Genomic DNA, 15,957 nt, shown 5'->3' with positions numbered 1-15,957 from the left:
ACATCTTATGCAGGGGAGATTTGGCACATACTAGAGGGATCCCCGAAACAAGCAGAAACACTCGTTTCTGGAAGGAGACCAGTCGCTGGAACTCTCTTATGCGAGCTGTGCCAACCTGCCTTCTTCCAGAATCAAGGATTTCCATTTGTTTTGGGTTGGTCCCGGAAGCACTAAATCTCCCTCGTGTAAGCTGAGGGAGTCATTTGCAGAAGGGATTCTGCAAGGCACAGGAGGATCAGCAGAGGCATAAGGGCCCTGTTGGATTCTGCCCCTCGTGAGACCATGTTTTGTATGCTGTAGTAATAAAACAGAATCCACTAAAGCATGCATATGCATTCTCAGAGCTAACCAATTGCACCCTTTTGGAGATAAGGGCTTGGATCTAAAAATGCCACTCCGCAAGTAGAAGGCACTTCCATTCACCAGTGCCCTCCCCCTCACCTCGCACCACTGTTAGCCTTCTGCAAATTTACTCCAGAGGGACATGGGACCATCCAGAGCAGTTTTTCCAGGAACTAAATGCTGCTGCAGATGGACTTTAAATCAGTAAAACTTCCACTTCCAGAGAGGGAACTTGAGAGTCAAGTCAATGACATTGACCCATCAGCGATATGAACAATCTCATGCTATTGGTGGCTGTGGGAAAAAGAAGGATCTGTACATACAAGTTATTTCATAGCTGATAGTGCAAGATGTTTAGCTGCTCTAGATCAGGGTCATTGTCTAATGTTTTAAAGCGGGTAAGGCATAATTTCATGGGGCCCTCGGCCTAATTCCAACCCACTCTGGCAAAGGTGATCTAGATTTTCCTCATCAACCCACTGGTTGACAGAAAGTGATAAAAAAGGCTCACTTTTGGATCTGGCTTCACCCACCTCTGGTTTCAGCCCCGCCCACTGCCACCATGCAGCCCCTAACAGATAAGCCCAAGGGAATGTGAATTCTGACAGAAAAAAGGTCCCCCAGCCCTGTTTTAAACCCTGGTCTATCAAAAATAATGTTTCTGAAAAGTTGCTTTCTGAGTTAATTATTCTTGTCAAAATGATTTCTGAAGTAAATAATTTTATTTATTACATTTCTATATCGCCCGAGAGCCAAAACTCTCTGGGCAGATCACAAAAAGTCAGGGTAAACAGGATAGACTAAAACTTAAGTAATTTACTCAGGTTGATGAGTTTGTAAAAACAAAAAACAAAAAAACTTTAAAAAATGAAAGGCAGAAAAAGTACATAGTGACCAATTAAAACGGCTTGGTTTGGCTTATGTATTAGCTTTCATTGTATTTCTTAGGGCTCCTTTAGGATCTACTCATTACCAGACGATCCTACCGTACCTCCTCCTCCGCGGCAGTTCCGTGAGTTACCAGACAGTGTGCCTCAAGAGTGTATTATACGGATTTATATTGCCCGAGGCTTAGAACTCCAACCTCAGGATAACAATGGACTGGTGAGTGAATGTGTCTAGGAGTTCATTTTGATTAGAGCACTGTGATCCAGTGACTGGAGTACACTGTTGGACCAGGATTCTGGTTTGGGGAAAGATAATAATAGGGATGTGGTACAACGGAATGGGCAGATATAAAGCACTAGGAACTCTGAAATGTTTTCTAAAATAATGATGAACCGATTTATATAAAATGTCAATAATAATCTTTATCTGCCTCCCAGTGGGGTGGTGGGAAGGAATGGAATAAGGATTGCAGCACATGTTGCTTATTAAAGCATGGATGCAGCAGTCACTTGGTGCAGAAACGGAGCTCCCTGCTAGCAAGAGCTTCAATGTGGTTCCCCTGCTACTTAAACAAATGGAAGAACCAGCACTATGGGCCCAAAAGGGTGTGTCCCCAGACCTGCTCCTTCCACTGAATTGACTGAGAAAATGTCCATGGATAGGAGCTCCTTATGTATGTCACAGCACATGTGGACCACTGAATAGTGATATGTAGAAAATGTGTTCTTTATAATGGTTTCATCTTACATTAATTAAATATATCCTTGTTCCCCAACAGTGTGACCCTTATATTAAAATCACTGTAGGCAAAAAAGTCATTGAAGACAGAGACCATTATGTTCCTAACACACTCAATCCAATTTTTGGCAGGTAATTTTACAAACTTCCTACCATTTGATTTGTTGATGTTTACAATTAGAATGTCCCCAACTCCCTTACGGAGTACTAGTAGGGCATTATCGTAGCCTTAAAGTCTTGAGGAAATCACTAAATGGGCTTATTCTTTACTTATGAAAAAGAAAGGAGTGCAGGGTGAGGAAAGAGGGTGGTTCTGCTGTTTTCTGACACTTCTGTTGACTTCTATCCAGAGAGCATCGTTGATTAGATTATAATACAATGGGGTGAGGGAGATAGAATAATCACCCCAAATTACTGAAGCAGAAAATGCTCTTATTTCAAATGCTTATATGTTCTTTTAATGCTACTAAAAGAATAATAAATAACCTAGAATTACATAAGTTTAAAAGGGGGGGATTTTGGCAGGTGGACATTTTAATCCTTACACTATTCAATAGTGTAAGGATTAAAATTTTCACTTTCTTCCAAGTAGTGGCTATTGATAGACTTCTGCCATGATTACAAGCAAATCATATTTCAGAATGCAATGAATGAGGGAGAAGTACTTTGAAACAGAAATTCCTATTGCCACTTCTGAATGGTATATGTGTAATATTGGTAATATTTGTTGTGAGTGTTGTTAATGTTTTCAGTGCGGTCAGTTTTCTGGAATTGAAATCTACTGGGTATTTCTGTATTTAGAATGTATGAACTGAGTTGCTACTTACCTCAAGAGAAGGATCTGAAAATTTCTGTCTATGACTATGATATGCTGACTCGAGATGAAAAAGTTGGAGAAACCATCATTGATCTGGAAAATAGATTCCTCTCCCGCTTTGGATCTCACTGTGGAATACCACAGCAATACTGCGTGTAAGTTTCTGTTATACCTATAAAAACATGGCAGCTGTTAAACACATGTTTTAAAACAATGCCTACTGAAAAACATATGCCTCATCTCAATTGTGCCTCATATTAGCTGCATTTTCAGTGACTGTAATAGGATAGGCGTTATTTGGCCTATCTAAAGCATCAGCTACACCAAACAGCCCAGTTTAGAATCTTGTACTCATATCAGTGCCCATAAAAGTCCTGCATAACTGGGCCTTTCTGTGGGGTAGCTTCATCTGTGAAAATAATTCATATTTATTTTACCAACCTGCCTTGTCACTGAGGGCATCAGAGGGCATGTGCCTAATGGTTCTCCAGACCTATGTTGTGACTAGAGTCCACCTGGAGAAGAGCCTTCAGTGTGGTGGCCCATTTGCTTGGAACTCCTTGCCCCTGCAGGTGCCAACACTGGCTTCATCTACACCAAGCAGGATATTGCACTATGAAAGCTGTAAATAAAAGGCAGGAGCCACACTACTGCTTTATAGCAGTATTGAAGTGCACTGACAACTGTTGGGGCCCATTGACACATACCATATACCACTTTCATACCGCTATATCCTGCTTGGTGTAGATGAGGCCTATGTTCCTCCCAGCACCTCCTGAAAGCAGTCCTATGCCAGGAAGCATTCCTTAACTGACCTGGCACAGTTTTTATAGATACTTCATTTGTACTCTGTTTTAAAAATAACCATTTTAATTTGGTGTTTTAATCTTTTTATATTTTTAATGTTTTGCGCTTATGTTCCCTGCTCGGGGGTCTGTTTTAGATGTCAAGCATATAGAAATGTTGTAAATAAATAACTTTTGTTTATAAATTGCACCCTCCACCTACCAGGTACCTTTGTGAATAGTTCCGTGTACACTTCAGAGTTTCAATGCCTGCAAGAAACCTACAAATTGGGGGAACTGATTAAAAACAAATTAAGAAAACATATTTAATAAGAAAACCTACAAATCAGGGGAACTGATTAAAACAAATTAAGAAAACATATTTAAGAAGGAAACAATCTTCCTTCATGTGATGCTTTGATTGACGGCAATACATTCTTCTTGCAATGAACAGCATACAATACATGTGTTAGTTCTGCAAAATATCCTGTTACAAAGTCCAGTTCCACTTTTAAACTCAGTATAATTCCATCCACTGACTCAGAATATTCAAGACTATGCTAATATACTAATAAAACAATGTATGTATATCCGAGAAACAGCCTACATACAGTGCATTTATTATGAAGTGTTCGTTATTTCCTAAAAAGTTCAGGTATCAATACCTGGAGAGACCAACTGAAACCGACACAACTCTTGCAAAATATAGCCAGGTTTAAAGGCAATCGTCCTCCAGTCCTCTTTGAAAATGGAAAGCGGATTAGTTATGGAGGAAGAGACTACACTTTGGATGAATTTGGTGAGTTCTCTCACAGTTTCTGAATTTCAGTGATTTGTGTTTGTCCTGACCTCATTGCATCTTCCTTGAACATTTATATTTATATGAATGTAGCATTTTATATTGCATTTTAAAATTTAAAACTGTAGCCAATAGCTCCGATATGGAAGACCAGAGCAGCATGCACATCCGGGTCTTTCCAGCCTATATGAAAGTGAAAGAGACTTTCACTTTTACATGAGTGAAATTTGCCTTTTCATAGCTAGCAGGGACTCACCGTCCAAAAGATCATGCAGGGCAGGTGTTGAAGGTAGGCATAGTTGGCACCTGCCGAGGGCCCACTGATAGGACCTCCTGGACTTCTTTAACATTGCAATGTGTTTGTTCACCACCTACCTCTCATTCTGGCCCAGTCAATGGTGATGGGGGAGGAAGAGGAGGAGGAGCAGTAGATGCCATGGCTTCTTGCTCACTGGCTTTCTGCCCGTTAAGTAAGCATATGTTAGCAATGATGAGGAAGAGGAGGAGGAGGAAGGACAGCTGGTGACAATGATGGTGAGATGGTAGACTCACTGAAGGAGGGTGCTCAATGAGGGTGTCTTACCCAAAGGCCCACCATAACCTGGAGACAGCATGGGTTGTAAGTCCCAAATAAATCCATTGAATCAAGGTATATATTAGTTTAAATGTGCTGATGTGGACACTTGCTAATTTCAGTACGTGGCTGTGAATTCCGACTGATTTACATTGTTTCTCTTTACTTCAGAGGCCAACAAAAAATTGCATGAACACCTTGGGTCTGGCGAAGAACGACTTGCCCTTCACATTCTCAGGACTCAGGGCTTGGTGCCTGAGCATGTTGAGACAAGGACGCTGTACAGTACCTTCCAACCAAACATCTCACAAGTATTATATAATTTTTTAACTTTTCCTTTTGAGATGCAAATTTTTGGCATAGCTAGATATACTGAATAAATGCTATTGTGGGGGCTATGGTAGAGAAAGTGAGGAGTAACATATGGGACACCCTGTCTATGTCTGAGCCGTCCTCTGCATACAATCTGTAATACCCCATTAATAAGATGGTTACTCTATGGCCACAGTCCAGCCAAAGATAAGGACTTGAGACCCATGATTTCAATCCCTGAGTTTTAAATGAATGCTTAGCTATCCCATTGAAATCAATAGGACTTTGAAGTGCCTTACTTTGGCTGGATCATGATCCAGTGTTAACTAATTGGAAAGAACTATCACCACCTTATTTTGTATTCATAGTTGCTACCGTTAAGTAGAAACTCCTCTTTTTTTGTTAAGGTGGAACAGATCTAGCCTTTTGCCAACCAGTTGCTAAGAATGCAAGTTAAGCAGATGTTTGTCATTGCGTGAAGTAGCATGAGAAGGCTGCTTCTGGGGTCACTGTGGACATCAGGTCTAGATGTTCTGCTCATAGCACTTCCATGTAGTGTTCTTATGCAAATGTATAGACCAGGATCCCAAGAGCTGCTTTGGGGGTGCCAGAATTTCTGACTTCTTCCCTTTGAAGCAGTAGAAGCAACCCCATTTCCCACCCCACCATCACCACCACCACCATTACCTATTATAAAGTCCCCTTGGTTTTCCACCAGGGTTTGCCATGTGGCATGGCAAATAAGGGATAAGTTGGGGCTGCTGTTCAAGGCAAAGCCTTCTTGGGCCTGCGGACAGTGGTGCACCTAGGTAATTTTAGACACTGGACTAAATGGTATTATGGGCTCCCTTTAGATGGTCACGCGTAAAACACACAACTAACATTTCTCTCCCTGCCCTCTGCCACCCACATTCCAAGTTTTACAAGCCTTTTATGTTTCGGATATGGTAGAACAAAAAACCCAGAATGAACAAACAAAAATAATACTCTGAGCAGTTTGCATTTTAAAGTCAAATCATAGCACCATCATGACTACAGGAATCCACTGCCTGCAGAATGAGTTCCATGGTTCTTTGAATCCAGGACATGCTATCAAATTGGAATACGCAATAGGTGTTTATTCTGTTTTTTAAATGGCCTGACGTGATTTGTCTTACCCATGCAGGGAAAGCTTCAGATGTGGGTGGACGTTTTCCCCAAAAGCCTGGGGCCCCCTGGCCCTCCTTTCAACATCACTCCTCGCAAGGCCAAGAAGTAAGTAAGCCAGAATGAAGGCAAATGGCATGCCTTTTTCTGGAAACTATCTCCCACTCAGCCAGTTATAATAATCTGCTAAGCCCAGCGATGAATGTGACTCTGTTCCCAGTCCTTTCCTGCCCAATTTCACCCCTGGAATACATCAGCCTTATTTATTTATGTGTACTCTGCCAGATGCACCCATAAAAGGACAACCCTAACTTCTTCATTCTTTCTATAACCTATACTACAGGTACGAACTGCGGGTGGTGGTCTGGAACACAAAGGATGTCATTTTGGATGAAAAAAGTATCACAGGAGAGGAAATGAGTGATATCTACGTCAAAGGGTAAAGGGGGCTCTATCAGTTATCTTAACAAGGAACACACCTGTTAGATCATTTTTAAAAGTCCAATTCTTGTTATGAGTTCCAAAGAGTGGATCATATGACAACTGTCACAAGTGAATTAATGGGAGGAGGAGCCATTTGTCATGTTGACACATGACTTTTTGTGTGCTCTTGGATTCACGGGTGTTTAATGGGGGCATTAGGACTGAAAACTGGCTCTTGGATTAAACTGGCAGCTTGAGCCACTTCACATTAAGATTGGCTGGCAATATCGGAATGAAATAAAATGGTCTAGTGGTTTCAGTTTCTAGCTCTTTGCAGCTATGCAATTGCTGTAAAGTGGTGTGGCATTATGGACAGCCAACAATCTGTTCATTGTGGCCAGCCAAAATTTGCTTGTTTCTGACTTTCAGATGGATGCCTGGCTATGAAGAAAATAAGCAGAAAACAGATGTGCATTATAGGTCCCTAGATGGGGAAGGGAACTTCAACTGGAGATTTCTTTTTCCTTTTGAGTATTTTCCAGCCGAACAGCTCTGCACAGTTTCAAAAAAGGTGATTTTCTCTGTTAATGTGAAAGATAAGCATTAACGTTGGTCACTAATGGCCAAACTGTACATGACACTGAGTTGGATGTAGTTTTTCTCTAACATCTCCCCGCCCTTTTTAACGTTGCGTTGAAGAATGCAGTTTGTCGTGGTAGAGTCATGTGGGATGGGAGGAAGGAAAGAGCCTTTTAAACCTTTCCCCTCCTGTGGTTTCTCTGCTAAAATTTTCTGGCCCCTGCCCAGCTGCATTTTCACCCACAGAGGAAAAAATAACACCAGTATTTAGATTTTCTCTCTAGGTGTAAAAGCAGCTGGTGTGTGTGATTTAAAGTGGGAAATAGCTAGCGTTCCAGTTCTTCCACTGAAACATGCAATCTCATGCAACTATTTTCTTCTTGTTGTTGTTGTTGCTGCTGTTATTTCTTAAATGCCTTTCTCTAAATTAAATAAATAAATAGTCAAAGCGATTTTTGATAGAATTAAACTATACACAAAAAACAGCAACAATTATCCATTAAAATATAACCAATCCATAAAACAACTAAAATATCAGTGACAGACATAAGCAATTTGATTGATGCATTAAACACCCCATCATATGCCATCAATTACCTGGGAATAGACAACAACAATGACACCAGCCACAGTATTCCGAAAAATGTTATATGTGCCTGCCAGTTAATGTCTGGTTTGGTCCTTAGGCGGGTCAGATGATGGCCTATTATAGAGGAAGATACGAAACTTTAGCAACATTATGCCTCCAAGCAGAAAATCCTTCTTGGGTTCTTGGAAAGTGTTTGTCCCATCTTGCCAGCTAATCAATTTTCTCTCTGAATGTTTTAAAATGCCAGTATTTTGTGATGCGATGTGATTATACCTGAGATTTACAGGTCTTCAAATCCCCTATGTGATTAGAATCGCATGAGGAAGAGGAGGAGCAAGTGTGCTAGCTCTTCTCCTCCAGAGGCATTGCTAGGCACTGAATCATATAGAATCATAGAATAGTAGAGTTGGAAGGGGCCTACAAGGCCATCGAGTCCAACCCCCTGCTCAATGCAGGAATCCACCCTAAAGCATACCTGACAGATAGTTGTCCAGCTGCCTCTTGAATGCCTCTAGTGTGGGAGAGCCCAAGACCTCCCTAGGTATGGTGGGTGAGGTGCTGTTTTGTCCTTCATCTCAGGAAGCAAAATGACTTGGCCTGGCCCTGCATGTATCTCACTGTATTCTATATAATGTCCATTCTCACATACATTATGTGTGGCCCTGGGAGCGCATCCCAGGGGCCATAGCATTTTATAAATCTCCCCCAAGACCAGAGAAAGAGTGAGATGCCCAATCTCAGAGAGGAAGACCAGGCTCACGTGATACTATTGCAGGCATCACGTGAGGCAGACCTTTCTTCAATATTGTATAGTAGTAATAGTTGAATGATAGCTGGTTGGCTGATTAATGGGCAGAGGTGATCTTTTTCAAAACCTCTACCTTGCGCATGCTGGAGAGATAGAAGGCCCCAAATCTGAAAAGATTTGGGGCCTAATCTTTTTCTTGACAGCAGTGGTATTCCACCCCCCATGAGCTTAATTGTCATGTGGAGGGGGCACACAGCACAGGGAAAGGAGGGCTAAGCCTTCCTTCACCAGCTCTGATCCCCCTGGAAATCCCCACCCTCACCCCACCGTGGCACCATTGGAAATTTTTTTTCAAAACGTAATTGCCATGAAGGGGGAGAGCTAACCCTTCTCTTCCTTGCTGCAATTAACCTTGAAAATTGCCCCCTGCATGGCAATTAAGGTGAAAAAGAAACCTTCCATTGATATCATGTACAGCTGTGGGGAATAGATCAGGGGCCATGGGAAATAGATTCAGGGCCCGGGCCCCTCCATTGCATGCCCTGTCAGCCTCTACAAGTTGGAGAGTGAATGTGCAGAGTTCTAAATCTCAGGCACCCAGGGGAGGAGGAGATGCTACAGTTGTTCATCCTCAAATGCGTGAAGAGAGACATGGCTGGTGAGGAGGGGTTGGAGGGGATGGGGCTAGCACACCCATTCTCCAAGCTGGCACATTTGTTTCTACTTTCCCTTCTGCATCCCTAATTGCATGGAGTTGATTATTATTGCCTCCCATTCTGTCTCATGCAAAGTTCTGAGATGCTCAAAAGACTCTTGGCCCTTGGCTGATCCAATAAGTAACACTGCCATGCTTTTTGCATTTTTCTATTCTTTTGGGTCAAAAACTTCAAAACAAATCATAATAACATTTTATACAGTAAAGGGATTTGAAAAAATATTTTGCAACCATTGAAACATTTTTTTTTAGTGACGGGGGAATTATGTCTCTACATTGGGTGCAACAAAGGCTTTGATGAGCTCAGGCAGACACAATACCACATTGCCTTGTAATGTATTTTATTTATTTATTCAGTGTAATGTACATTATTACACTGAAATGCAGAGGAGCAAAGTCATTTCCTTTTACTGATCTTGTTCTTCTTCTTAGGAGCACTTCTGGAGTCTTGACAATACTGAATTCAGAATTCCACCCAAGCTGCTTATTCAGATATGGGACAACGATAAGTTTTCCTTGGATGACTATCTGGGTATGCTTTAACTACTATGGTTTTGTGCACAGTCCTACCAAAGGGAGAGAGTTGTGGCAAGATGTCCTTGAGAGATCAACAGAGTACATGATTTCATGATGGTCTCTCCCCACCCTGCTTCTCTTTTTCTTTAGGTTTTGTTGAACTTGACTTACACAATGCCATTATGCCAGCAAAGGTGCCGGAAAAGTGCACTTTAGACATGATTCCAGAGTACAAGCCAACAAACGCTCTCAAGACTCCTAAGACTGCTTCACTCTTTGAACAGAAATCTATGAGGGGATGGTGGCCGTGCTACGTCGAAAAAGATGGCTCCCGTGTTTTGGCTGTATGTTTCCATTAATATGCACGAACTCGTTATTAGTTGTTGGGATTTTATTTTGCCTTCTAACACTTTCATTACCCCTCTCTCTGCTAAATAGTCATGGACCTGTCCTAATGTTATGTATATCTGCACTGATAATTATAGGTCGATTCCTGCCCCAGATGTGACCAAAGAGGCTCAGTAATTGCAGCCAGTACCCATTGAAATCAATGGCAAATCTTCCATTGATTTTAGCACATTTATAATATTTCCTGATTAAGGGCTGTGACCTGCAGCTCCGTTCACAGGATTACCACTTTACATGGCTTGGTACAGCAGCATAATTAGTGCATTGTAGCATATTGCACTTTATTGCAGCACATAATTCCAAGAATTTTATATGTACGCATTTTCATATTTGTTTCATAAAAACTAATGGGAACCATTACGAACAAAGTCCATGCTATGAGGCTGTTCACAGAACATGCTAAGCCTCACTCAGTGGTTGAGTGTGGGTTGTTTTGAACTGAGGGTTGACCCGTATTGACCCATGGGTTACCGTGTTGTCAGAACTCAGCATGCATTTCGCAGGGTGGGTTATCGTGTTGTCTAAACGCAGCCAGGGTGGCTAATTAATTATGCAGTGTGACTTGTTAACCACTCTGAACAACCCAACAACAAACCATGGGTTGCCAAGGTGGCTTGTTTGAGAAAATAAGCTACACTGCATACTTAGCAAGCCACCCTTGGTGTGTTCAGTCAACCTGATAACCCATGGCTCAACAAACAACTCATGGTTCAAAACAACCCACACTCAATCATTGAGTATGGATTAGTGTATTGTGTGAACAGCCTCTATCTGTATCCATTGCCCATAGTGGGCTCTGTTTCTTGGTCACACTAGAGTGTGATAAAGGACAGACCTAAGGAATTGTCATGAGTGTGTGTCTATATATACAAACACACATTCATATATAGCTAGATAGATATAGAGATATATCCTCCCCGTCTATCTATCTGATATGTGTATGTTGCTACAAATATCATAGCACACATTTGCCAAAGTAGCAGAGATGTAAAACTGGATGGAATATTGAGATAACTGATCACCAAAATACAAATATTAAAACTTAATTATAAAACTTAATTATAGTGTCTGTGTGAGTGTGTGTTTTAAATCCACAAGTTATTGTTAAAAAATGATAATTTTTTGACTCGTTTGAAGGGTAAAGTTGAGATGACTCTGGAAGTCCTTGCTGAAAAGGACGTTGAAGAAAGGCCGGCTGGTAAAGGAAGAGATGAACCAAATATGAACCCTAAGTTGGATATGCCAAAGTAAGATACTTTAGTTTCTTCGAATTAATGTTGATGTCTTGTGGATTGGTCCCCCAACAACCTTGTGAGTCTCATGTGTCCAAGAAACTTGAAAACAGGACTGCCAACTGATTTCAGTGGGATACATGCTTATTTCTCCTGCCAGTGGTCAACTGAACTTTGCTAACCAGGAATAGTTCGATCTACAGATCAGGGAATTGCTAGGTGCAGTAAGATGTCATTTGTTTATAATTCCCCACCCCTGTTGTGATAGGGCAGCCACCAGAACTACAGATCTGTAGCTGGGGGAATTCCGTACCTTGCAGCAAGATAATCAGGCCATCTGTGTGGGGAAGTTCCTACAGCTGTTTCACCTCCAATTGTCAGTGCAAAATATCTCTGGGGGCTTAGGACCAGTTGTGCCCCTTCCACGCCCGTGGTTGTGCAAACCTTATCCAAGGATACTCATGCCAGCATTTATTTTATTTTATTTTTTAGGACTGTGTTATAAAGTTCTTTAGGAATTTGGCGGTGGAAGTTTGGGGTAGAGAAAGGGACATTATTTCCAAGGAGCAATGGACTGGAACATGAGTTGCCCACTTATATAAACTGTTCTTAAACATTATCTAGCATTCATGTGCTGGATGCTATATAGACTGTATCAATGATATAGTCAGTGCCTGCAGCACTTAAAAGCAAAAATCTGAACTGTCTATTTTATTTTATAAATATGAGATATTTAATGCTAGATTTTGGTGAGTCCCCAAAGAATTTAACTTTTTATCCATAAGCAGCAGGTGTCATCTGACTGACTTCTACTAAGACCCATTCTGCTGATTTGCCAGCAAGGTGTCAGTCAACAGCCTATGACAACATGAAGGAATAGTAATGTAGTTTCTTCAACAGACTTTGTTAATGAAACTTGATGCTCAAATTCTATGATTTTCAAATCCCCCTTGGTATTTGTTTACCTAGTTCTGGATTGTTTAACCCTTGTGTGACATCAGAGTAGATTAGGCAATAGCAGCCAGAGGACCATGACATCTCTGACGTCTCTGGCTCATTGTGACATCAGTGTAGGACAGGTAATGGCATCAAGGGAGGGAGGTTAAGGAGAAAAGGAAGGTAGACCACATGGAAGAACAGGATGAAGGGGGAAATTGAGGAGCATTGTGGAAAGTTCAGAAGCAAGTCTGGCCCAATGCAAAAGATGGTTGCTGCATCTGCCAGTGCCGACAAAATTCCAAGGGCAGCAGGTAACTAGGAAAATGCTTAAGGGAGAAACTCATGTCTCCCCAGTCCAGGCTTTTGGGACAACAGGGTCTGTGCAGGGCTGACCCTATCATGAAGCAGAGTGAGGCAGTCACCTTGGATGTCAAATGTTGGGAGGTGGCAGCACGTTGCTGGAAGAGAGAAGGATGTTCCACATGGCCTACCCTGTACCCCTTAAGATAGCCTGCTGCCTTCAGGTGTAGTGGTGGGCACTGTCCCATTACCTGTATTGAAGAAAGATTCAGCTGCCATAGCAGTCAGCTTTTGTACATAGAATAGGAGAGGGGCACCTCCTTATTCCTTGCCTCAGGCACCAAAATATCTTAGGCCGATCCTGGTTCTGAAGCAGGTGGTACATGTGCCCTTTCTCTCTATGCCTACCCTAGTGGAGTCTGGTAGCTCCAATTTTGTTGAGGCTGAGAATCCATTCCTGGTTTTAGCCAAAAGCAGCCAGACCTCTAAAGGAGCTATCCAAGGTGCTGAATCTACGCTAGACCTGAAGTTCAGCACCCTGGATAGCTCCTTTAGAGTTCCGACTGAAACCTGTAATGTATTCACAGCCTAACCAAAACTGGAGCCACCAGTCTTCCAACTTCAGACATTTTCCCAGCTTCGTAAAATTATGTAGACTGAAAGCTCCCCACTCCCCTGTAAACAGGATTCTGGGGTGGGGGTGGAGGGCAGTAAGCATTTTCAGTCAGGGCCACAGAAGAATGTGAGCCAACCTCATTCAAAAGCATCTGCTTTCTGTCACCGTGAGGTGCTGTGTATGATTTTCCATAACTTCTTCCTACAAATCAGAAATGGACAATGCAGCCCATTAGCAATAAAGATGTAAATTTGTTCATGTTACTAATCCCTTTTTTTTTTCCCCTTTCAAAATATAGCCGGCCAGAAACATCTTTCCTTTGGTTCATAAATCCATGCAAGACAATGAAATTTATTGTGTGGCGCAGATTTAAGTGGCTCTTCATTGGAATCCTCATCCTTCTGATTGTGCTCTTATTTTTAGCCATTCTTCTGTATTCATTGCCGGTATGCTTTTTAACATTGCTAATATTGTTCCTTGCTTGTGACATCGCATCTTTTGGGGCTGAAGTTGGTTCGGCTTGTGTTCAGGATATAGACTGGTGCTCCTGGCCACAGACAAAACTTTCTGCAGCTTTTAAATATTGATTATAATTTTTAAATGTTAGGCTTGATTAAGTACCCCATAGGCAGTGGGCTGGATCCAGATTTGGTCATACTTAGAGAAGACCTATCTCTATGGAGAGCCACATGGCCAGAAGCAACAGTTGCCCGGGGTCTCACAAGGTGTTGCCCAGCTCTCACAAGATCCAAGTGAGCTCTCATGTGACCCAGGTGAACTTCTTCTAGCTGTGCAGCTCTCAACAAGGGGAGCAGAGGGCAGGTGGCTGTTCCAGAGAGCCCTGCCAGCCATTTGGCTTGCTGTGGCAAATGCCATCGCTGGAGAGCAGCTGGTGGGGTAGTGGTGATGGGGGGGGCTTCCTGGTGGGGACAGCTTAGCAGCACAATTTGCCATTCCTCCCACTCTGCTGTCTGATGTGGGTACCTCACTCTGCTCCATGGGTGGGCCAGTCCTGGCAGAGGCTCAGAGCCAATGTGGCTTGCCTAAGGCGTACAAGTGCTACAGAAGCTTACTTTAAAAACAAATAAAAATACATGCATTCTGCTCCGTTCACTGCATCTCTAAGCAAGATTGTTCTGGGATTACTTGTTATATTTTGGATAGGGATCAGGTTGGATACAGTAATTTGTCCCAAAACAGCTGCATTTTCAATACTAATCTGCATTGAGAAAGCTATGTCACTGGATAGGGGATGGTTAGCTAAACAGCACCACTGTGAAATAAAATACTTGTCCGCTAACATTACTCTGTGCATATAAATGTCTCGAATGCGTTTTGACCACTCCCCCACTCCCCACCCCTTTTTTTGTGTTTTTGTTTTTTAGAACTACCTGTCAATGAAGATTGTGAATCCATTTTCAGCTCATTAAGGAAGATGCTTTTCTTTTAAAGCAGACAGTGCAATGAGGCTGGGCAGCTCCCACCTCCGGACCAAATACGTAATGACCAAAGCAAGCAGGTCACCTGCCATGCCTGTAACTCTCTTCTTCACTTGTGTTTGAAACACAATGTGGGGGGGCTCTTTTCGAAGAATCTCACTGTCATCTAAGATGTATTGGGTAAAGATAACTGTAAGATACTGGGTTGGATCCAGATTCCAGCACATGAAACTGGGCTGTTGGAAGTGGACCTTCTGGCACCCTCCTTCCTGCGGCAGCCCTTCCAGTCCCTGCTGCACAGAAGATCTGGGGGCCCTTTTGAATGGGATGAGCTGTGGTGTCAGGTAGAGGGAGGATCCCCTACACTCAGGGGTGCAGGCACCTTCCATGAACTCTTCCAACTCCATTAGTCAGTCTACAGAAGGCAGATCCTGGATCCAACCTACTGTGTTCTATTTCTGTACTTTGACTTTGATGGCATCAGCATGAAAAATTATCCATGCTCTTCAATTTTAAATGTTCTTTTTCTCAAACGTTATATCACTTTCCCCCTTTTCTTTGAAAATGCACTATATTTGCAGCACAATTCTGTACATGCCTACTCAGAAGTAAATTGCATTGGCTTTAGTGGGATTTACTCCCAGGTAAGTGTGTATAGGATTGCAGCCTTAAAGTTGTTTTTTTTAAAAAAATATTATTATTATGAGCACTTTGATATTCTGCCTCTTGGTTTATGGGGTGGGTTTATGGGGGGAAGACGCTACTTTACATTTTACAAAACATAGTGCAATAAAAAAAACTGTTCACAGTGATGTGAACATAGTGTTTTAAAACTTCAGAAAGCTTCATTTCATGCGGTTCAAATTTATGAGCAAAGCATTAACCAAAGTAAAACAAGCATACAATTTAGCATTGCAGTTATTACCTTCAGCACAAGCAAAGTAGTGGTGGTTGTAGTAGTAGCAAAGCCTAGTCCTGTGCAGAGTAAGATACCCCAAAGCCCATTGAAATCAGTGGAGGTATTGGGAGGCAAAACTCTGTAGGATCATCTG

The 15,957-nt window shown here is 42.1% G+C and overlaps 1 protein-coding gene across 1 annotated transcript in view; it reads left to right on the top strand.

The window, feature by feature from the left end:
• Positions 1–15,443, top strand: part of MYOF (myoferlin) — a 111,241-nt gene extending 95,798 nt beyond the window's left edge. The window contains exons 42-54 of the mRNA XM_063132884.1: positions 1,291–1,446; positions 2,009–2,100; positions 2,770–2,940; positions 4,221–4,369; positions 5,115–5,254; positions 6,421–6,509; positions 6,745–6,840; positions 7,254–7,395; positions 9,888–9,987; positions 10,122–10,315; positions 11,517–11,626; positions 13,765–13,912; positions 14,852–15,443. Of these exons, the coding sequence (XP_062988954.1) occupies positions 1,291–1,446; positions 2,009–2,100; positions 2,770–2,940; positions 4,221–4,369; positions 5,115–5,254; positions 6,421–6,509; positions 6,745–6,840; positions 7,254–7,395; positions 9,888–9,987; positions 10,122–10,315; positions 11,517–11,626; positions 13,765–13,912; positions 14,852–14,896 (1,632 nt within the window). The 3' untranslated portion in view covers positions 14,897–15,443. The remainder of the gene's footprint in view (positions 1–1,290; positions 1,447–2,008; positions 2,101–2,769; positions 2,941–4,220; positions 4,370–5,114; positions 5,255–6,420; positions 6,510–6,744; positions 6,841–7,253; positions 7,396–9,887; positions 9,988–10,121; positions 10,316–11,516; positions 11,627–13,764; positions 13,913–14,851) is intronic.
• Positions 15,444–15,957: the final 514 nt, after the last annotated feature.

Source organism: Elgaria multicarinata, chromosome 8, assembly GCF_023053635.1.
Source record: "Elgaria multicarinata webbii isolate HBS135686 ecotype San Diego chromosome 8, rElgMul1.1.pri, whole genome shotgun sequence".
NCBI lineage: Eukaryota > Metazoa > Chordata > Lepidosauria > Squamata > Anguidae > Elgaria > Elgaria multicarinata.
The sequence above is the reverse complement of the archived record's forward strand: the minus strand, read 5'-3'. Positions and strand labels throughout refer to the sequence as shown.